Source organism: Tachypleus tridentatus, chromosome 6 (genome assembly GCF_004210375.1).
Source record: "Tachypleus tridentatus isolate NWPU-2018 chromosome 6, ASM421037v1, whole genome shotgun sequence".
NCBI lineage: Eukaryota > Metazoa > Arthropoda > Merostomata > Xiphosura > Limulidae > Tachypleus > Tachypleus tridentatus.
In genome coordinates this window covers 71,211,492-71,235,649 of record NC_134830.1, presented here as the reverse complement: position 1 = coordinate 71,235,649, position 24,158 = coordinate 71,211,492, and the positions used below count along the sequence as shown (strand labels likewise).

At 34.3% G+C, this 24,158-nt stretch overlaps 1 protein-coding gene across 3 annotated transcripts in view; it reads left to right on the top strand.

Annotated features, from left to right (window-relative positions):
• The first annotated feature begins 9,031 nt into the window (after nucleotides 1–9,031).
• The window catches only part of LOC143252773 (uncharacterized), a 122,811-nt gene continuing 107,684 nt past the window's right edge, over nucleotides 9,032–24,158 (top strand). For all 3 annotated transcript variants that reach the window (XM_076505449.1, XM_076505445.1, XM_076505444.1), the window contains exons 1-2: nucleotides 9,032–9,178; nucleotides 19,021–19,392. In XM_076505449.1, the coding sequence (XP_076361564.1) occupies nucleotides 19,275–19,392 (118 nt within the window). In that variant the 5' untranslated portion in view covers nucleotides 9,032–9,178; nucleotides 19,021–19,274. The remainder of the gene's footprint in view (nucleotides 9,179–19,020; nucleotides 19,393–24,158) is intronic.

Here is a 24,158-nt window from a genome sequence, read left to right as displayed (position 1 = left end):
ATTCAGATGAGTTTTTTGGTTAAATTGAGAGTATAATATATCAATAATTTCTTAATAACCCAATGGAATGGCCAGAAAATGTTTTGTTTTTAAGGGTTTTTTTTATTGTAGCGTGAAAACACGTTGTAACTGTGATAACAACGTTTGTTTTTATTTTGTTTATTTGTTCCTTCAAACGTATATGAAGAACTTCAACTATGTAATATCATAAATATTAAGGAAAAACTGATTATTCAAACTCCTATTAATTTTTGTTTATACTCTCTTCGTATGACACTAATGAAACCTGAATTGGGATTTTCTCTTACTTTGTTTAACTGATTTTATTTATCGTTTATTTTGTTTAAAAACAGAGGTTGAGTGTGTGTTTTTTTATAGCAAAGCCACATCGGGCTATCTGTTGAGCCCACTGAGCAGAATCGATCCCCTGATTTTAGCGTTGTAAATTCGTAGACTTACCGCTGTACTAACATAGGGGCGAAAAATAACGACAGGCGTGAAATATTTAAAATTGTTTCATCCAAATCAGCCAAGTAAATAATTGTTTATACCAGTGGACATGCAAACTGCCCTTTTTAAAATAAAAAACTATTAATGCACATCGTTATAATAGCTAAAACTATGTGAAACTGTAAAATATAGTTACTTAAGAATGAAGTTTGCTAATGTTGTAATATACGAGCATATGTATATAATGTGATGTTACTCCGCTACCCCAAAACCTTATAATCTGGGTTTAAAAGCTGAGATAAATCTATGTTTGGAAGTGTTCACAGCAACAAGCCAAGTTTCATCATTGGACTAGTGGCAGTAGTAAGTTTTAACGAGGAAATAAATGACCAATCTAGGATATAGAGCAAGACTTAGCTTAATTCTTACAAATTTAATTAGTAAGGGGAAGAAACAGAAAGTAGCAGTAAGGCAAGAATGAACAGAGAAGGGAAAACACAAACAAGTCTTCATTCTCGAGCTTGGTGTGGCCCGGTGGTTAGCATGTCGCCCAATTTCAAGAACCGTTGCCACAAAAACACGCCTTCCACACTATGGAACCGTGAGTGTTCTATAAGAGTAATTGTTCAATCCCACAATAAGATTGGACAAGAGTAAGCCATTATTTGGCGGTGGGTGTTGTTCACTAACTGCTTTTCCTTTAATCCTCTTCAAAATTAGGTGGCTTTTGCATAGCTTCACGTGAAGTTTTAAAACTAACAAAAATTATTGTAGATCTTGAAAACCGTCATTTAAACGTTGAATACAAAAAAGAAGAAAAATATGAACGAAATTTCGACTATAGGTGCTGCATTCACCTCAATCCTCAATCCCTTAATTTAAGCAACCTTTGGAATTTAAACATGTCATTTTCATAAGAAGCATTTAACCTTGTTTCGACTGGTAATCATTAACTATACTTTCAAAGTTAATTTTACACTTTACGACTAGACATCACTCGTTCTCATTGACATGTTGTTGTTATTTATCATTTTGATTTATAGATAACACCAGTATCGTCCTACTGATAGTTAGAGTTAATTCTCACACTAAATGTTTCAGTTTTACGCTTGTTCGTTTATACAAAATCCTTATAAATTCATAATAACTTTATATACGTCACTAGGCTTTATTCAACAAAAAATCAAATAACTAGCAGAAAAGAAAACATAAATAAACATATATTTCAGAGCTGTATAGTGAGAACAAGACTGAACTATTAGATTTTCCTATTTAGTAATCTGAGTTTTGATTTCAAACAAGATTTTTAAAACGAAAATTTTGTGAGGTCACATCTTTCTAATCACAAATATACCAAGTACTTTTAATGATTAAAACACGTTTAAATTTCAAATATCCTTCAAACTGTTATTTTTTTTTTGAGGAAAGAAATGCAAAATTGCAAAAATTACGAAAATACAAAAGTTTATATTCCTAGATAAATTAGATTACAGAAATACAAAAGTTTATACTCCCAGATTATTACTATAGAAAATTACAGAAATATAAAAGTTTATATTCCCAGATTATTCTTATAGAAATACAAAAATTTACATCCCAAAATTACTATTGTAGAAACATGAAAGTTCTTATCCGACATTACTATTATAGACGTCCTCTCCTGATACATCGATAAATCTACGGATTTACAACGCTAAAATCAGAGGTTCGATTCCCCTCGGTAAACTCAGCATATAGCTCGATATGACTTTGTTTTAAGAAAACACCTACACCTTCCTACTATTATAGAAACACGAAAGTTCTTAACCCTGATTACTATTACAGAAACAAAAATTTATATCCCAAAATTATTATGATAAAAACACCAAACTTCTTATCTCAAATTACTATTAATTTAGGACAAAAAGACTAAAACCATCAACATTATTAACACTCCTACGAAAAGTGGGGCCTAATAGGCCCCAGAGCAACTGGAAAGGTTATTAATATTAGGCTAATAATTTTTATTTAAATGAAATTGTCATTTCATTTAATGAAATGAAATCAAATTAAATTTGTATTTAAATGAAATTGTGATTTCATTTAATGTAATGAAATCAAATTAAATGGCAATTTCATTTAAATACAAATTTATTAGCCTAATATTAATAACCTTTCAAGTTGCTCTGGGGCCTATTAGGCCACTTTTCGTAGGAGTGTTAAATTTTCATTACCAAATGCTATCAAAATTCGGTAATTGTATCGCTAAAAATCGAGTTTCGATACCAGCAGTGTAGCTTTATGCTTAATATCAAACAAACAAACAAACTTAGTGTAATTTGTTTATTACTTGTAGAACAGCAGTAAGTCTTCAGATTTAAAATGTTAAAAACAGGTGTTCGATTCTTCTCGGTGGGCTCAACAGGTAGCCTAATGTGGCTTTGCTACATGAAAACTCATAAACTCTTATTGGTTGCGTTTAATCACTTCATGACTTGCAACTATCACATTTATTTTGCATCAATAACATAATTGTTATCCTAAATACCTAATGAACTGGTAGAAATTAGCTAGGTATACAATTAGCTAGGTTTTTAGCCTTTCTTTCGTGATCATGCTTAAAAAATAAAATTATAGAGTTAACAACATCCTTAGCCTATATCTTCAAACTTCATCATCCTTTGGTCTTTGGAAAATCCAAAATAAAAACATTTTTTTTACTTCTATCAAGGATTAATTTGATTTTCATTTCTTTCCTACATAAAATCGTTTAATTTAAGGTTGAAACTTGTACATTAGAAATTTACCTTACTGTAGACTCCGCTATATCCCTGCATAGTTCTTTGAGCATTTTGTCAGCATTATGATTTAGAAATTTGAGATTATTGAATTAATTAAAACGCTTACGGTAAAAGTATCATGCCCTAATGCCAAAATGTTTTTAATTCCAGTTTCGTTGGTAAAAATAGTAGTCCAAGAATTGGCGGCGGGTGGTGATGACTAGCTGCCATCCCTCTAATGTTATACTGCTAAGTTAGGGACGGCTAGCGCAGATAGCCCTTGTGTAGCTTTGTGCAAAATTCAAAACAAACAAACGATACGTGAGGCGTCAACCATCACCCATCATTTACATTATACTGTACTTTCCACCGGATTGTTATATACATGAAAATTTCAGAAAAGAAGATATATGAAAAAACTTTAATTTGTTTCGTTTTAAATGAAAAACACGAACAAATTTCTGTACAGAACTTAACGCTTGAATACGCATATACACGTACCATCAACTCACATCATGTGTTTGATCAGAAGTTCCTTCTACCACCTGTTTACACCATAGTACAACGTACATCGCCTTAAGCTTGTCGGGTCCACCACTAGGAGTTTTTATTATTAATCAATTACAAACATTGAGGAATTTAAACACAAATAATACAGTTGCGCTACCGATATCAACTTGCAGGTATGTTATGTTTATGCTTGTACTGGCATAAATGTTATTTTAAAGGCATCAGTTTTAGCTTTACCATTAAATTAAAAAGTTTACGGATACATTTTGACTGCATATGTCATCCATGTTGCTTGAAAGTTGTATAATAGAGAAATAGGAATAATGTTAACTAGAAAACATTTACACAATAAATTCAGTTTCTCCACTCATGACTCGAAGCAAACATTTTAATGACCTGCAAAGCATACAGTTAGGTTAAAATTATTATTTTAGAAAGATCATCCGAATGACCAGGTTCAGCCGTTAACAATTTGTCTACCATTTTTATATTAACCATTCTCCATTTGGCATTGTTTGTTTATTGTTAAGCGCTAAGCTACACAAGGAACGATCTCGATCTATGCTATGCTAATTTCGGGTATCGAAACCTTTTTTGGGGGGTTTTGTTTCAGTATTGTAAGTCTGTAGGTTTATCATCGAGTCTCTGGAAAGGTTTCTTCATTAACTAAAAGTAAATATAATTCAGCATATGTCTATGAATGTCCTTAGATAATACAAATTTGGTGATCTGTTTAAAATAATTTATTATTCAATTAAAAGGTACTATGTTCGTTTTCACAAACTAGTGTCAAAATGATTGTTTGTTTGTTTTCGAATTTCACCCAAAACTAGCCGTTCCTAATTTTGCAGTGGAAAATTAGTGGGAAGGCAGCTAGTCATGACCACCCACCGGCAACTCTTGGGCTACTCTTTTACCAATTATTAGAGGGATTGACCGTAACATTATAGCGCCCCCATGGCTGAAAGGGCGACCATGTTTGCTGTGACGGGTATTCGAACTCGCGCCCCGCAGATTACGAGTCGAGTACCTTAACCACGTGGCCATGCCGGGTCACATGTCAGGATGATAAAGTGAACTGTACATAATAATCTATTATAATTATATATGTATTAAATTTCTCATAATGTTTTACTTGTTTTCCTGAAAGTTATTTTATCAAACTTAGTGTTTCAAAGGATTGGCTGCATTAATGTTACTAAATCTTAACTTATTTTTATGAACGCTTCTAATTCTTAAAATAATTTTTAATGCTTTAAATTAACCCAAGCATATGACATTAATTAACCCAAGCATATGACATTAAATTAACCCAAGCACATAACATTAAATTAACCCAAGCACATGACAATAAATTAACCCAAACACATAACTTTAAATTGTCAGTTGAATAAGTTATCTAAAATTTCATGTTATAAGCCAAGATTATTGTTTATTTATTTTTTAAGTTCAAAGATAAACAATAACTTTTCTGACATGTTCCCACCACAAGAATCCAACTCCGCGTTTTAGGATTATAAACCCTCAAGCTTATCATTAATAAAAACCTATTAATTAGCCCTAATTGCATTTAACGATAGAAATTATGTGATGAAGTCAAAGCTACTTGTTCAGACAACCATTTCAAAAAATATTTTGCATTCCATTAGACTTCAACAAAGAGAAAATAGTATTCGCTTAATAATGAATGTAATGATAATACACCTTTTCTATCCTTTATATATATATATTTGTAACTTATAGACTTCCTGAGCTGAGGTAGAAAGAACCAACTTCACACGTGTTTAGAGAGTGAGCCATAGAATTTCAATATGAAACGTGTTCGAACTGTTTGCTCTAGCGAAAAGCACCTAGGTGATCGGATATAGCATCTTAATCAGTATCAAAGACATATATAACTGTGGTTATGTAAACGTCAAATCCAATAAAAGAGTAATACGTGTATCACAAATATTTATAACAAAAGGCTGCTATTTGTATCAAGTCAAACTGTTTTATCAGTATCTTATCAAAAAAACAACAACTTAGAAGTAGATCTCTAGTAAATATTGGAATTGGAGCCCCAGTTTTATGTTTTCTTATTTTGTCGTCTTGATTAGATTGTTTAAGTATTGCAGCTGTATGTTTTCTCGGACTATGTTACGGCATTGCAGTATTCGCAGTTTGTAGCAAAAATTAATTAATTATTTCTGCTTATAGAAAATATTTATTATTATTACCTTACAAACGGGGATATTACCGTTTGTACTTTATTGAAGTGCTGTTTGAAGCCGCACAATGAACTAGGGATATTTGTTTGTCTGTAGCTGATAAAAAGTTAAGAACAAGCATGCGTTACATCAATCTTATTCAATGCTGTTGCTTTGTGCACGAGAGTAAACGTTGTATTTGTTTTTGATTAGTTATTCTAAAATTATTTGAAACTTAAAATAAAATGGTTAATTTTTCTCATACAGGACGTTTCCTTTCCATTTTTCACATTCCTATTAAAATTGATTATTTTAGCTGACTACATCATGTGTTAATTTTTAGTTGAAAAATTAAAACTGAAAAAGTAATTGCAATAATTCCAAAATTTTTACAGTCTGTACTAAAATTTAAAAAAACAGCCACTTTTAAATGCTGTCATTTATTATTAGTTTAAATTGACGTTGAACTAAAATATACCTTACCTTATAAAAAGCGAAGTTAGGTCGAACTTACATATATCTGACTTAAGCAATAAAGATATATGTAAGTTCAGCCTAGAGTAATATTTCGAATCGGATATTGGCTTATCTTCATCGTCCGACTCCTCATCCACACTTTGAAATACCAGTAACTCCTTCCTTATAATATATGTGTTTTTGAACATATTCTCTAATTGACCTATATTGATGTATAAGTTTGTTTTGAATTTTGCGTAAAGCTACACGAGGGCTATCTGCGCTAGCCGTCCTTAATTTAGCAATGAAATACTAGAGGGAACGCAGCTAGTCATCACCACCCACCGCCAACTCTTGGAATTCTCTTTCATAAACGAATAGTAGAACTGATTGTCATTTTATAATACTCAACGGCTGAAAGGGCGACCATGTTTATTGGAACGGGTATTCAAACTGTGATGTGTAGGCATAAGTCATTTTTGAAGCACAACTTCACCATGTTTTCCTGTTGCTATGTTTGTTCCATTAAACATTTGAGGCTAAATGAAGCATCGCAAATCCACCAAACGTATGAAGTTGGCCTTTCGGATAACCACGAAATGATTATGTTTTGTCCCCATTTATATCAAAGAAGCCAACAAGCGACCATTTTCATTAAGTTGCATTTTACAGAATAGGTAAATTCTGCTTGGATACTAAACTATATGGCGTACAAAGACCCTCTTACTTTTCACTGTATAGTCATTTGTCATAAATATATGTCAGTATAGCGGATTAGTAAACTTTAACATTTTTCGCTTCGTTCTGAATAACTCGTTTTATATCTAGTCGTGTGACTCAGAAACCTAACTCATCTTTGGGCTGAAATGTGTATTATAGTTGACGCTCCTAATATTAACGTAAGTTTATTTATCTCTTTTGTCTCCTTTCAGCCATGAAATGGGTTGTGTTCTTGTTACTTTTTGTCACATTGGCCTTCTTCGCAAAAGAGTATGATGCAGCTAATAGAAAACTAAGATACCTGGGCCCTGAGGGTAAAGAATACACTGTTAAAACAACAATATACCTGTTGTGGATCGACCATGCATTCAGAAAAATATGTGTGTAAGATATTATAGTCTTCACCAGCGCATGCCACTTCAAAACAGCATATTATCCCTTGGTAATTGAAATGTATTCAAATACTACTAGTGCATCTCAATATTTGAGTGTCAGTTGTAACTTGATCCGGATGTATTGCAAAAGATTCCCAAAGCACGCATTCATCTCAATCCTGCACTTGAGGTTTCACTGTATATTACAGATAATGGGAAGTTTTCAGTTGATAAATTAACCAAATGTGCTGGCGTAAACAAAACGGCGCCTTGCTTGAATTGCAGTCGTAAAACTACATTGCTATCTAATTAGTGGTGCTTTTGGAAAGGATGAGTTTGTACTAAGATACTGTTGCATCAAAGTATATCCTTGTAATGTAAAAAGTGTAATATATAGATTGTGTTGCAATTTTATGTTCATTAATTCGTGGACAATAAAGCTGAATATGAGAATTTCTATTACATAACGTGTTATGAATACAAAAAGAGGCGAGATCCTTATTTGATTTATGGTTATTGACATAATTATGTACGCTGTAACGCTATATATGACTATTTAATAGTAAGACATAGCAGTTGGAAACAGTTTTAGGACATTCTCATATGACTTGCTTAGGCTTAGGAAAGATAAGCATAAGTTGAATTACAATAAAAGACTGATTTAATTTACATTTTTGTCAGAGATTGCAACATCTTTGAAACGTTTTAATTGTAAGAACAATGTGTTGAATTTTATGTTGTAGCATAAGATAATCGCTTTACTTTTATCAAATGTAAGAATATCTCAATTTAACGACTTGAAAACCGTGTACACAGTTTGTTGGAGCGTTTTGAATAAAAGTTAGTTTCAATCACATTTTCATATTTTTTGTTTGCCTGATTGATTAATACCAGAACAAACCTTCTATCTACAGAACTAGCCATATATTATTCCTGATCTACTATTATTTGATAAAACATAAAACTAATTTTTCGTAAAGAAAAATGTATGTTAATGTGTCAAGGGTGAAATAAGAAGGAAAAAACAGAACAAATATGAATGATTAAATAAACTAACTCACAGGTATGTCAATAAATTTATCCAAATTATAATTTAGTTACAAATGATGTGGATGTTTGTGAAATTTGGAAAACAACTTTTAATTATTTATGGCAAATCATTGTTTCTTGCTTCAAACAAATAATATAATCTTTTTCATTTGCTTTCTGTGGTTAGAATAGCATTTCTTCTCACTTTGCAAATACAAGCCACGTGCGGAAACAAATTAGTTATATTGTTGTTGTTTTTAGTGTTGGCACCAAGATAGCTCTAAATGCTCGAGTTCACCGAGGACTTCTCTCCTTTCTCTTTCTCTCTCTCACACAAAAACACAATCAGAGCTCAAAGATAGAATTAGCTCCCGCCTTAGGGGATGGACATTTCAAATTACCTTACACATACTTCTCCTAGTGCTACCTTAACAGTGACTGCCACTCATCCATTGAAAGGGAAATGACGTCATGAATCCATCGACAAATCAAAGCCCGTGTACATAACATTCAGACTCGAAAAGCGCGTGGTACGTATGCCGGTAGCAGGTGCCTAGTAAATCGTTTTTAACACAGGTAGCAGTAGCAAAGGAGCCACCAATCGGCAGCTAAGCAAAACCATCATAGAGTGTCTGTATTCAGACTTTTGGAATCCTAAAATTCGACAGCTTTACTCGTTTGTATTACCAAGGTAAGAGTTAAGATTGATCTCTTATGTAGTGGTTTTAACTATAATGTGGCCAATATGCCCAGTTTCTTTCTCATTCTGTCACTGTTACTTGTTTGGCAAGTATCCAGCAACTTAAATGAGCAATGCACGTCAAAGCAGATTATTGTATATTTTAAATTCATCACTTTAGGAAAACAGGTAGGTTAAAGACGTCTTGTTAGAAATGAATAACAACCCTATACCCGAGCGCTTTCGAAAGGCTGGGATATATAGCCATTCTAAATATTACTACTATAACAAGAGATGACAGGCAAGCTAATCATACTCACTAGAAAAGATACGTCCATGTTTATGAACTAAATGTCAGGATTGTCTACCGCTTATAACATGACCACAGCGGAAAGATTAGCGCGTTAAGCAGTATCACGTCTCGAACCTTGGACTATGCGGTCCACTAGACATAATGTATAATGTATATTAATAATTTATAGCTAAAACCCATACTTAGTGGATTAAATTTATTTCGTAATTTTTCTGATATTAAATTATTAAGTAAGATAAATGATTAAATAGAGTCCAAATATATAAAAGAAGGTGATATATATATACATAACCAATTTTCGGAAACGGCGACTTTTTGTTTTTACTATTTGTTAAAAGAAGAGAGTACATAAATATACTATTATCAGAAGTGGCATTACTTCAGACGTGCAGGTAATATAATTGCGTGGCCAGCAGCTGGAACAGTTCTGTATTATCATAAAGGTATTATTAACAATAATGTGTTATGTTATTAACAAAGTATGTCACATATACCTAAGGAAATTGTCCATTTCATGAAATTGTTCTATGTCATGTTACACTTTTGATAACAAACGTAGAAAATGTTCTTCTGTCATTTTAAATTTAAATACAAAGACACACAATGGACTATCTGTGGTCTGCTCACCATGGAAATCGAAACGCGATAGAAAAAGCTAATAATAAAATAACTATTATTTTAGCCAGTACATAAAATAAAGTTTTACAAATATCTTCCTTTAACCTCAGAATAAACTTGTCCAGTACAATGATTTATTATTTATAAAATACAAAGATGCGATTATGGAAAGCCCTGTTCTTGTCAACGACAGACAAAAATTCCACGGTAATTGTAGAGCTGAAAAGAAATGAAGAGGGTGTCCATACAGGAGGCCATGGACGTATTTTAAGCCTAAAACTCAAATTAAGCTCTTAGCAGAATTATACGTGTAGAATATCGTTTATGCCATGCTTAAAAACTTTCACATAACCTGAGTTGTTTCAAGAACTCGGTAATTTCACAGTTCGATGCAACATATACAGAGATTGAGTACGTCATACTAAAGTAATTTTAAATCTTAAACAGGTTATTGCAGTGTTTGTCGATCGACACGTCTAGCCATGCTCTATCTGACAAATTTGAACAGGAGCTCTACAGCATAGATTTCACAGCAAAAGCCATCGACGTAAGGTTGTCATGTTCAAAACACTCCACTCTTTCCATTTTTTTTATAATCCATTTAATGAACGAAGGTTTCGCAGTGCCCTTTCAACAGTCAGATTATAAATAAATCCATAGGCAATGCGACTAGCAGCTTGACCAGTATATATTCTTATAGATTAGCATGAATAACCGTTTTGTTCTCTAGCTGATTAAGGTATTCATCGATTAAATGGAAGTTATTAGCGGAAGCCTTATCTTAATGAGCCCATACCTTGTTAATCTCTTTTCCAGACGTGGATCTTTATTGATTATTTTTAGTACTGCTACTTGTGGCATGTGGACGGCTTTTACTACTCAATTTTGTATTCGTGGATTTTTAACTGTTAAAAAGTGTTACTTTTTGCTTACCGTGGTTTATGTATGACTTGTTGAAGGTCTCTTTTGGGACGGTCCCGCTGCCTCAAACTCATCCATTTTCCTTTGTCTTTCAGTATCAATAAGTACAAGGAATAAATCTACCTTGTAAATTCAAATTATTCTACCTGAAACACATCTTTATAATCGAATGTATGAATATTTTGCGTTGAAAAGAGTTGTTGGGTTCTTCCCGAAAGCGATCAGTCTTTGTTTGCAGGGGCCTGGCATGGCCTAGCGCGTTAAGGCGTGCGCTTCGTAATCTGAGGGTCGCGGGTTCGCGCCCGAGTTGCGCTAAACATGCTCGCCCTCCCAGCCGTGGTGGCGTTATAATGTGACGGTCAATCCCACTTTTCGTTGGTAAAAGAGCAGCCCAAGAGTTGGCGGTGGATGGTGATGACTAGCTGCCTTCCCTCTAGTCTTACACTGCTAAATTAGGGACGGCTAGCACAGATAGCCCTCGAGTAGCTTTGTGCGAAATTCCAAAACATACATACATACTTCGTTTGCATCCCATCACCTAAAAAATGTAGTTCTAAGTGCATGCTTTTTTCCCCGCTGTTGTGTATCGGCTCACCTACATATTAAAAATAATTTTATTTTAGCATACTCAATCCTTTTTAAAATATTAGTATGTTATATTGTATCCTTTCTTTAACGTTACTTTTATATTGTTTTCATTGGATTTAAATTTATATATATATATATACATACGTACATTATTTCTATGTGGATTATTTTGCTTCACTTATGTATGAACTTAGAACTAGCCTCAATGTCGTAAAATGGTCATATATTGTAATATAGTAATGGGATTACTAACAAAAGCATTTCTAACAGCGAAAGTACCGGCCCGATGAATCAATGCATTCCAATCATTATAAGTAACATGTTAGATTAGCTATATTAATTAATAGGTTAATTTTGAGATTTGATCTACGTATATATCTTGTCTTTACCATGAGTTAATGATAATTAGGAGAGTAAGGTTTATTTGTTGTTATTTCTATATAATATCCCATATAGAGAAATCTATGATTAAGAATTTGAACCAGTTTTATGTCCAGCTTTACCCACTACTGAATAACAGAGAGAGATATCGTTCTAAGTTAAGTTCTCATGAAATAATTGAAATAAAATGTGGCAGGTAGACTTCAAAATTTGATTATTATTCTTTGTCTAATGGAAAATGATCGCTATCTTTTAACAAGGTTACTAAAGTGCCAAGTCAATTAATTAGTATTTCCGATACTATAACGTTAGTGAAGTTTGTTTAGCCCTGCAGCGGGTTTTCATCAAAGTTCCATGTTGGACACCGACAGATAGTTAAGCAGCTCTACGTTGAACGGAAGCCTCTGTCGGCGGACTTTCCCATGCGTACACGAGGCGAAGGCGGGACAAGCGGCCAGGCTGACATTGCCTAAAGGTGTACACGCAAAATGAATAAAAAAATTGACACTTTACCAGGTGACAACTGTTAGACGGTGGCCTTGATACTATATCTCTCTCTTTACGTGTTTATAGGTACATCAGCACTGTTAACAGGCTTGGAAAATAACAGTAGGTTCGCAGTGTACACGATCTATTTATAAATAAGCTTCCTCGTCAGTTTGTATAAGCTATAAACATAGGTTTTTTTAAATATGCACATTTAACTTTTTAGGCTAGAAGAATGCAGTGAGTGTGAAAGGTATCGTATTAATATTCTGTAAATGTCCCTTGTTGAACAGGTTCTGTGGGAACACCTGTGATATATATTAAAAGAAGGAATCGTTGCATGTTTTCTAAATGACTGCCAAACTCGCTATCAAATGATAATTATCGAAACGATGAAGTAAAAGGATATAAAAGGTAAATTCTACGAGAACATCACATCTTTATCACGTGAAAAAACTCCATCAGATTGCAATCGCGTATTGAAAGTTTACCCCGTAACTGATTATCTTCCAAACAATGGGAAAGTGACACATTAGTACGAAACCTAAAAGAAGTAGTCATACTAAGCCTAGATGCAGTACATAACCAGTCATGTTCATTACTGAAATGTCACAGAAAGAAGTGTAGAAATCGAGATTTTCTCTGATCAAAGATTACACAGGTCAACAATTTTTTTCGAAATCTCAGTTGCATAAGATTTTTTTACTCATTCTTATCCTTTGTGACCTGCTAAATTCAAATATGAAAACGGTTCAGCTCTACATGCTCTAGTTTTAATGCAATTTTAAGTTTTTTCATTTTAGCCGTTTGTGGTCAAATTAACACGTTTCTTGCGATGCCTATATTGGCAAACCGGCAACTGCTGCGATGCTCTTGTACATCTGGCAGCTTCAGTGCTGCATGAGCTATGATAACGTGAGGTTGTCGTTACATTTGTCTCCAGCCTGCAACTTAGTTAAAGGTAAGACAATAGTGGGACACCGGTGGGTCCCATCGCAGGAAACATGTTAATTACTTACACGTTTATGTTATCAACAGAGATATTAAAATTGTTTAGATTTTGTTTCAGATCTGATCATGGCTACAAGGAGACGTCAATGTGAGAACAAGCCGGACGCTTTCTGTTATATTTGTGGATGCTTCACGCTTATTCGTCAAAGGCGTAATATAACATCGTTTGTGAGGCGTGCTTATAAAGCGTACTTCGGACTTGCTCTTGGTGACCAAGACAAGAAATGGGCTTCACATACTGTGTGTCATAACTGCGAGGAAATGCTGCGTGACTGGACAAAAGGGAAACGTAAGGGTTTACCTTTCGGAATTCCCATGACCTGGCAAGAACCGATGGACCACACAACTGACTGCTATTTTTGTCTGGTCAATACAAAGGGCATTGGCAAGAAAAACAGACACAAAATCTCATATCCTAGTATCCCCTCAGCAATCCGACCTGCTCTGCACTCTGAAGAGCTCCCAATCCCAGTTTTTAAAGGATTTCTTCCATCTGAAGATGTGGGTAGTGACCAAGAGCAAGAGACTGCTGGTGAAACTCAAGAAATACTTTCAGAATCTGGCGATCCTTCTTATGAGACCCCACAGTCATTAACTCCTCAACAGTTTAGCCAGCCAGAGTTGAATGACCTTGTGCGTGATTTGGGTCTCTCCAAAATGCAGCTGAAGTGTTAGCTTCCAGGATGCAAGAAAAAAAATCAGCTGAGCCATACAACTAAAGTGTCATACTTCTAAAATCGGGAACAGGCTTTTGTGCCATTTTTTACAGAGGAGAATATGTTTGTTTATTGTCATAATATCTCAGGTCTTCTCCAGGAATTAGGGATGCCAGTATACCATCCAAATGACTGGCGATTATTTCTAGATTGTTCTAAGCAAAGTTTGAAGTGCGTTCTACTTCATAATGCCAATGTCTGTGCAGCTGTTCCAATTGGACACTCTGTGTATTTACGAGAGGAATATAATGACATTAAGACTGTGATTGACCTACTAAAATACCACGAGCACAACTGGACAATTTGTGTGGACCTCAAAATGGTTAATTTCCTCCTAGGTCAACAAAGAGGATTTACAAAGTACCCCTGCTATCTTTGCGTGTGGGACATCCGAGCTCGAGAAAAGCACTGGAACCAGAAGGAGTGGCCCATACGTGAGACTCTGAAGGCGGGTATGCCAAATATTGTCAACGATCCAATTGTCAGTCGAGAAAAGATCATATTTCCTCCTCTCCATATCAAGCTGGGCTTGATGAAACAGTTTATGAAGGCGTTGAATACTGACGGTGAATGATTACAACACATATTTTCTGTGCTCCCTGGTTTGTCCTTCGAGAAGATCAAGGCAGGTGTTTTTGATGGACCACAGATTCGTGCACTTCTGCGTGATCAAGAATTTGCCAGAAAGATGAACGACAAGGAAAGGACTGCATGGCTTTCATTTGTGGCGGTGATGGCAAACTTTCTCGGCAATAAAAAAGCTGACAACTATGAAACCCTTGTAGCGAATATGTTGTCAGCTTTTCGCGATCTTGGATGTAGCATGAGTGTCAAACTCCATTACCTGTACAGTCATCTTGATAGATTCCCTGAGAACCCAGGAGCTGTAAGTGACGAGCAAGGCAAGCGGTTCCATCAGGACCTCAAGACCATGGAAGAGCGTCACCAAGGGAGATGGGACAAACATATGATGGCAGATTACTGCTGGAGCATTAAACGAGAATGCCCTGAAACAGTCCACAAACGCAAGAGCTACAAGCGGAAATTCATGCCTGAGTAGACTGCAATTGAGCTTTGCCTCCTCATAGTAGCAAGTGTCTTATCTACTAATCAGTTTTATATAAATAAATTGAATTATAACTTGATATAAAATTGAATTTATATAAATAACTTGAATACATTTATACTATCTTGCATTTTCTTTTTTATTACCCAGCTATATTAAAGAGTTTTATAACATATTTTATCACATATTTTTCATAATAGACTACGACGTCAATGTGATGATGACGAAATTTTGAGATTTTCAAATACCTTGATTGCAAAAAAAGTAGAGCACTGAGGAAAAAACTAACTTCAGATCTGAAATCAGGGCAAGAAATTATGTAATACCAAGTGTTTGATATAAATGCAACAAAAACTTTGTTGACCAGTGTTATCTATGCGAAATGCAGCGAGGCTCCATGTTTCTGTAGAAGACATATGAAAGGATCTGTAAACAGTACGTGAAACTGACACTATTAATAATAGAAGTTATCAACAAAGAAAACCTAAACTATCCAGAAGTGATGTTGATTATGTAAGGGTGTATTCTGTATGACATAAACGGTCGAGTACGGATATTGTCGTAACCTTGCTAAAAATACGAATGTTACTGTTACCTTGAGAAGAGATAAATGTGCATTATTATTAGCAGTTATCAATGGACCAGCAGAATCTCGAATCCCGTTGTTGAGAATAAGTAATCAAATCAAAATGTTGAAACGGGCATCTGACCACAAACACAGGCATGAGCAGAGCTGGGGACATTTCGTTTTTACAGATGAATCCAAGTTCGAACTGTTCAACATCAACCAAAGACAGTTTACTTAACAGTGGAGAGGAGAATGTTATTATATTAAGAACGCGGTATCTTCAGTGAATCATAGTGTGAGATTATTAGAAGTATGGGAATTCCATGATGTTAAGAGTCCACACAAAATTGATGGCACACTAACTATTGACTGATACACAACTCTTCGGTCGATGGTTAATTTATTAGAAGACTATGATTTCAAGCGTACATCAAATATGTTGAAACGATATATTGACGGTAAAGAAGTCGAAGAGATACACAACCACACTTGACCTGTACAAACTCCTAATCTCGACATTGAGTGTATGTATGGGCTTATTTAAAGACTAAGAGGGTCAAACGACGCCAAAACAACTTGATTGAATTGATAGGACTAATACCGAACATTTGTAGCAATATTCTACAAACAAAGTTTGTGGACTGTATAACAAAATGAAAGCAAGATGTCATGTACTTTATAAAGCAAAGGGCTCTCATACAAAATAGTATGCACTGTGCAACTTATTCACTTTTATTTTCTATTTTCTGAAATAATATCTTGTACCATTAATAATCTCTTGATCTAGTTGGCATTATTCGTTGTTTGTGATTTCTGTATATGTGTTTCAATATTATTTATATTACTATATATAGCAATGCCCATTTGTTTAACGCATGTCTGTTTGCTCACCTGCTTTAGTTTTTGGTTTTGGTTTTCGTAGAAAGAATCTAATTGTTTTCGATATATACTTGGGTCACTTGTAATTTCCACGCGTATGTGGCTATTGTGCTGTCACAGTTGTTCAATTACTTGCTAAGCTACTCAACAGTTATTTGCTCTTGTCTTCCCTAATTTTGAAGTGGTAAAATAGAGGGAATAAAATTAATCAATGTAGCTCACAAACAACTCCTGGACTACAGAATATAGAGGTTGATCACTACATTTTACTTTTTACAGCTAAACGAACGGATGTATTTGGTAATTGGTTTCGATCACGCGATCCGCAGGTTTCGCAACTCGAACACTCTAACTATCAGGTCCCAACCAAGATAAAAAAAAAAAGATAGGTATTAAATTAATTTAATAAGGAGAAAAATACTAGGTAAAAATAAATACGCGATTCTGCTCATCAAAAATCCTTTTTTTGGAATATCAAGAGGACATTTTTTCTGATTTTTAACTACACAACTGTTACCATCCGCTTTTACTGGCATCATCATCATGGAGACATTTTTAGTAGAATCATCATCATCACGGAAATATTGTTAGTAAAGTCGTCATCATCATAATGGAGACATTTTTAGTAGAATCATGATCATCATCATAGAGGCATTATTAGTAGAGTCATCATCATGATAGAGATATTATTAGTAGAATCATCATCATAGAGACATTATTAGTAGAGTCATCATCATGATAGAGATATTATTAGTAGAGTCATCATCATGATAGAGATATTATTAGTAGAGTCATCATCATGATAGAGATATTATTAGTAGAGTCATCATCATCATTGTGAGATATTATTAGTGTCATCATCATCATTGTTTTCCTTATTCATATCAGAATCTTCCTTTCTACTGCCTTTACTTGTTCGTACTTTTTATTTTCACCACCATAAACAGACAGTGACTCAACGGTAAGTCAGCAGGCTTACAACGCTACAATTCTGGTTTCAATACCCATGGTGAGAAGAGCAAAGATAGCCCATTTTACAGTTACTAACCAAACCAAATCTTACTTTAAAGCTGGTTTTAGAAAGAAGCGTAGTGCTCTCAATAAAGAAAAATACTTATCAAGGACATTAATCTTCTAAATATTGGTGAAAGCAATTGTTATTAATGTTAGTACCTTTTGATCATGAATATGACAGGACAGCTGTTTATGATCTTTTGAACAAATTAACCATATATACTAATTTTCCACACTTTATTTTACTCTTGTGTGTATTTATTTGTGTATGTGGCTATTTGAGTTATAAATATCTGCGATGACAGCTTGCATGTCTTATTTGTTTTGAATTTCGCGCAAATCTACACGAGGGCTTTCTGTGCTACCTTCCCTTAATTGTAGCAGTGTACGCTAGAGGGAAGGCTGCTAGTCATCACCACCCTCCGCCAGCTCTTGGTCTTCTCTTTTACCACCGTCATATTATAACGCCCCAACGACTGAAGGAGCGACCATATTTGGTGTAACGGGGATTCGAACCCGCAACCCTCAGTTAATGCAGACTCAGTCTGTTAATACAATTTTCAGTATAAAGACGAAGATTTGATGATATCGACTTGTATCACGTATTATCAATAACAATAATCGCTTTTACATCATATTTTCTTTTAACGGTGAAAGCAGATAATGATAAACGGAAACTATAATTTAATTTTACATTTTGGAGACAGTTGTCTTTGGTGTTCTATACTTCTGTAATACAGTGGAATTTTCCCTTTTTTGACATCAGGGTGTTAACAATTCATACCTATTTCGTTGTTTTTTTTTAATTCTTCTGATAAAATTATATATATATATAAAACGGTATACCTTTTAAGTATTTCTGTAATTTAAGTATAAAATAGTCACATTTAACCAACTTATTAGTATATATTGATATATCCAAATATATTTAACAATATATGGATATTAACACATTACATTTCAAGAGCCAAACTGCTTTGTTATTCTATACATTATATGTAATTGATTTTTAGTGTCCAGAAGAATGGTAGTACAGTTTTATACTCGCAAGGTCATAATGCCAATGACTCCAGGGCCATTTGAATTGTCTAGTGTTGTGTGGGGAGGTGGGGAAGAGAGTAATGGTTTTCCCTGTCATTGTTTCTGTCTTCTTCTACAGCTTCAAGCTACATCAAGAATTCTAAAACAAGTTCTAGCTTGGGGCGTTAGAATTAGAATTTAAGGTTATTTTTTGAAATGTATCTAATGTTCTACCTGTGGCGGTGTAACATCTGTATTTTTTTCATCACATAGGCCTACCTGCCTGAGGGATTTAGTCGGGAGCCACAAAAGTCATTCAGTAAGTGCTTTTAACATGGAGGTGATGAAGGCCACAGAGAACCGACACCTCTAAGACTATATTTCATCAACAAGTGACTTGTTTTATTCAAACTGTTATCAATGACTCATTGAACCTTATTTGATACCTAACTTTCTGAAATCCTTATTCCGATTCTCTTGCAATATTATTGACGGTGTTAGAATACGGATTATTTCTAATAGTTTGGATGCAAGAAGAATACACCCAGCTAATGGCGAACTCCACTGTCGCCATGATGGATACATCCTTTGGAACGCCTTTCCCAGAATCATCTATTTCTATCAACCAAGAAATTAAGAAGAAACGTGAGTTTTTAATTATGTGTTTGGGAGAACGCTGTAATTGCTGTAAGCTCGTGTGTTTTGTTTTCTTTTACTTAAACAGTTTTTTGCTGTTGAGTTAAAAGCAGTTTTATGAGCTTTTTTCTTCGCAGTCTTCATTTATGTTATCTTATAGATCATAAAAATTAAATCTTTCTGTTTTTAGCATATGCATGCAATTCTACGTTGAACGGTTTCTCACTTCTGTCTATTTGTTTGTGTCTGGATCCATTCAGAAGTCGTTTTGCGAATGTTTTAATAGCTTATACACAAAATGCACTTATGTACTTTTTTAATCTAAAAATATCGCGCCAATGGCACCACAATGACTTAAAACGCTAGAATCTGGGTTTCGATACCCCTAACGGGCAAAGCACAAATAGCCCATTGTCTTGCTTTGTGCTTAACTTCAAAAAATGAATTAAATACTTAATGGTGATTTGCCTTTGTTTACTGATTTGCCATCTGTATATACACACACAAAATTATTTGAAATCCCAGGAAACTATGATATATGAGAAAAAGCTTTAAAAATCTTTTCTTATAGTTTCAACCAATCCTTTTCTGTCTCAGGTATCAACAGATGAAATTTAAACAAAAACCCATGGTACATGAGATCTGAAAGTCGCTCGCTGACCAAAAGGTGTATAAAGAATATTTAGTGTTTGAAAGTAGCCTTAGTCTACTTTACCAGTGTAGTTTGTACTTGTTAATAACTGGCAGTAACAGAAATCTTATATCCTGTTTTATGTTTTGGACTTGTGAAGAAAGGTACTAGTCGTACTTATTACATACAGCATTGATCATATAACAGTTGCTAGTCATGTGAGTTTCGCTTAGTCACAAAAACATGAAAGCTAAAGCCCGTCTGCTTAATTGTTACATCTTGATATAAACTTAAATCCACGATCGCTGCTTTCTGTGAAATGATGTTCGATTTTGAGCAAAACCACATTGGACTATCTGCTCGGTCTACTGTTTGAAGTTAAACCTCGAATTTCAGAGTTATCTAACCGTAAACTTACAGCAGTCCCAAAGGGGAGGAGGAATTTTTTGATATTAAATATCTTAATAAATCGATAAAAGATATTCGTAAGAATATGTTTCAAAAATGTGACAGATAATGAATATAAGCTCAGCAACTCTGAATATATTTTCCTCCAGGTAATTCAGATACGTTCTGATTTTCACCCTGACATTGCTCCAAGTGTAACTGTAGTGATGTATGGTATGTTAAGAACGTAATTCAGTTTTCAGTTTACTTAATGTGCAGCTAATGGAATTGCAAGTAGACGGATTTCCTTGCAAACTTATTATTCATCATGATAAATGTTACCACTTGTTTTCATCTGAACGTATGTGAAATCCTTTTTGCCTTTCTACGTCTGGCAGTTTTCCAACTTCGTAAAAATAAAAACAAAGACAGCAGGGGAGATTCCCATTCTCGTTTCGAAAGATCCCGACTCCGATTTTCCTACTTCAGTTAGTACCACACAAAATATTCCATTGATTTTTGTATAGCTTTAGATTTTTGTCAAAAATATTACGCGCATTTATTGCCTGTTCGCAACAATTTGCCAAAATTCTGAATATCTTTTGTTTGTTTTTGAATTTCGCGCAAAACTACAAGAGAGCTATCTGCCTTCGTCGTCCCTAATTTTGCAGTGACTAGAGGGAAGACAGATAGTCATCACCACCCACTGCCAACTCTTGGGCTACTCTTTTACCAACGAATAGTGGGATCGACCGTCATATTATAATGCCCCCACCGCTGCATAGGCGAGCATATTTGGTGCAACGGGGATGCAAACCCGCGACCGTCAGATTAGGAGTCGCATGCTTTAGCCCTCCTAGCCATGTCTGTTTTATACTTGGTCACTATACTTGACCTTTTTTTTACATTTACGTCAAGAATTATATGACTCAATAATACGAAAAATATTTTAAAAAATGCTACGAAATCCATTGATATGGGATCAATGTATGTAGGTCTATGTGGGTTGTGTACACTAATGCCAAAAACGTTTTTCTTTTTTCTTAAAGATATTTGTTATTTCTGGTGCGCTAATATTAGTATCACTTTGCAATTGAAAGGACATTTTCTCTTAATTTTATAGTTTTGTACCTTGATAGAGCCTGGCATGGCCAGGAGGGTTAAGGCGTTCGATTCGAAATCTGAGGGTCGCGGGCTCTAATCTCCGTACACCAAACGTGCTCGCCCTTTCAGCCGTGGAGGTGTCATAAAGCTACGGCCAATCTCACGATTCGTTGGTAAAAGAGTAGCCCAAGAGTTGGTGGTGGGTGGTGATGACTAGCTGCCTTCCCTCTAATCTTACACTGCTAAATTAGGGACAGCTAGTGCAGATAGCCCTCGAGTAGCTTTGCGCGAAATTAAAAAAAAAAAAAAACCTTGATAGATAAAAACGCTAATCAAATCAAACACGGAAACTTAACGTTTATAACTCAATAAATTATTTCAGTAAATAATAATGAAGCTTTGTGAGATATTATCAGACATTGAAATTATGCTAAAGATAAGTAACAAGTACATCATTCTACAGATGAAGAAGATGTTGTTTTCAAAACTATTGATGAATAATCCCAAAAATTAGTTCTTAAATAAGAAGGGAAATTTCGATCAGTTCAGGTTCTCTGAGCCCCTAAATAAGCATTGTCCCTATAGGATTCGGAGTTATAATCGTATAGGAGTTATTTATAATTATTATACTGATTTTTTTATTAAATATGTTATAAAACTGTTTCTTGGCGGATTTTTTTACGAGTTTCACATTAACTTATAGCACACGTTTGTAATATATTATAATAGTTTTAAATAGTCAGTAAAGTATTTTTTTTAAATAGAGGGCTTTGATCGTTAAGCGCAAAACTACACAAATGGCTATTTATGCTTTGCCAGCGACGAATGAGTTTAGACTCGATTTTTAGCGTTATAATCTCACCGCTGAGCTTTAATAAAGGAAAGAAGATATTTTAACAGCGTGTATATTACAATGTTAAATGAGGTATGTATTTGAACCAATATAAACACCTTTGAAAAATGGTTTAGTGTGTCAGCTTATATGTAAATTACTGGATTTATTGTCACCAAATCTGACACTTATCTTGTGGCTCCGACACGAGAGCGGCATTGAGGTCGACGACTGGTTTGTTTGTTTGTTTGAAATTAAGTACAATGCAGTACAATTGGTTATCTCAGTTTTGTCTCCCAGTGGTACAGCGGTAAGTCTATCGATTTACAACGATAAAATCAGCAGTTCAATTCCCCTCGGTGGACTCAGCATATAGCCCGATGTGACTTTGCTATAAGAAAACACATACTCACACACAAACACGCACATCTGTGATCTACCCACCACGAGTATCGAAACCCGGATTCTAGCGTTATAAATCTGTAGACATACCGCTGTATCACTGGGTAGGGGGATCGACATATGGATCTCAACCTCTATGTCACTTCCGATGTCTCCTACATTTTTTCTGTGAAATATTTATGTCACTTCCTGTGTCTCCTACGTTTTTCCTGTGTGTTAAAGGGTACATCAGCTAATATTCCATAATGTAGATAGTAATAACGGCAATGATGAACGAGAATACAACTGTTCGGTTGAATTTCTATTGTTTGACTTGCACTCAGATACGAAATTTGAAAAATGTAATTAGCTTATCAAAATAAACTTGGCTCTCTTAAGCATTTTTTCTACTATATTGACACGCTCTGGTGTTAGTTTGATGTTTAACTTAAGCTTTTATTTACTATATTAACACACCCTGATAGTATATGGCTGCTTAATTTGTGCTTCTTTATTCTTCAAAATTGAAAACCCCTGGTGTTAGATAGATGTTTTAACTCAAATTAATATTACATTGGCTTTTGTGTGGCACAAATGATATTTAATTTTTATTTCAAATATTTTATAACAATACGCTAAACAAACTATTCGCAAATGACAATTTTAACTAGCCCACTAATTTGTCAGTACGATCTCTGCCATGACAGGATTGTTTCATTTATAATTTCACATGACAGCAAAATATTTCTTTCTCGACAAAACAACAACAAACTAGAATTTATTAAATCAAGTACAAAAGTAAAAAATAATTTAATTATTTTACTAATAAGTTGTTCTTGTTTATAGAAAGATTATTTTATATCTTTAGTTTTCACTAGGGTTTTGTCCATTTCACTAATAAGTATATCTCGTTTTTTAAAATTCTGATTTTCATTCGGATATCAGAAACCAGTATTTTAGTTTTCTAAATTTGACTGTGATTGCATAATTTTTCAAAGTTATTATGGAATCAAATTTCAAGACATTAATAAACAATGTCTTAATCAAACCAATAATTTTCAGTTGACGATGAAGAAGAAAAAATACGAAATAATAATGAGCGTTTTAAATATTTTTGTAGATATTTTGCGCCCTAGTGGTGCGAACCTACATAGTTTTTAATGTTTCGTACAAAATATACACTGCTGGCCAAAATCTTAAGGCTAATGAACATAAAGAAAAATATGCATTTTGCGTTCTTAGACTCAACCACATATTTGAGTAGATATTCGAAAAATGAAAATAAGAAAAGGGAAAATAAAAATAAAAAACTTTTTTGATCATTTAATAAAGAAAATGTGAACACTATGAAATTAGCCTAAATACTAGCTGGTCAAAAGTTTAACACCATACCAAAAAGAAGTCCTAAACAGGGTAGAAAATTCCCAACAAGAGGTCTCA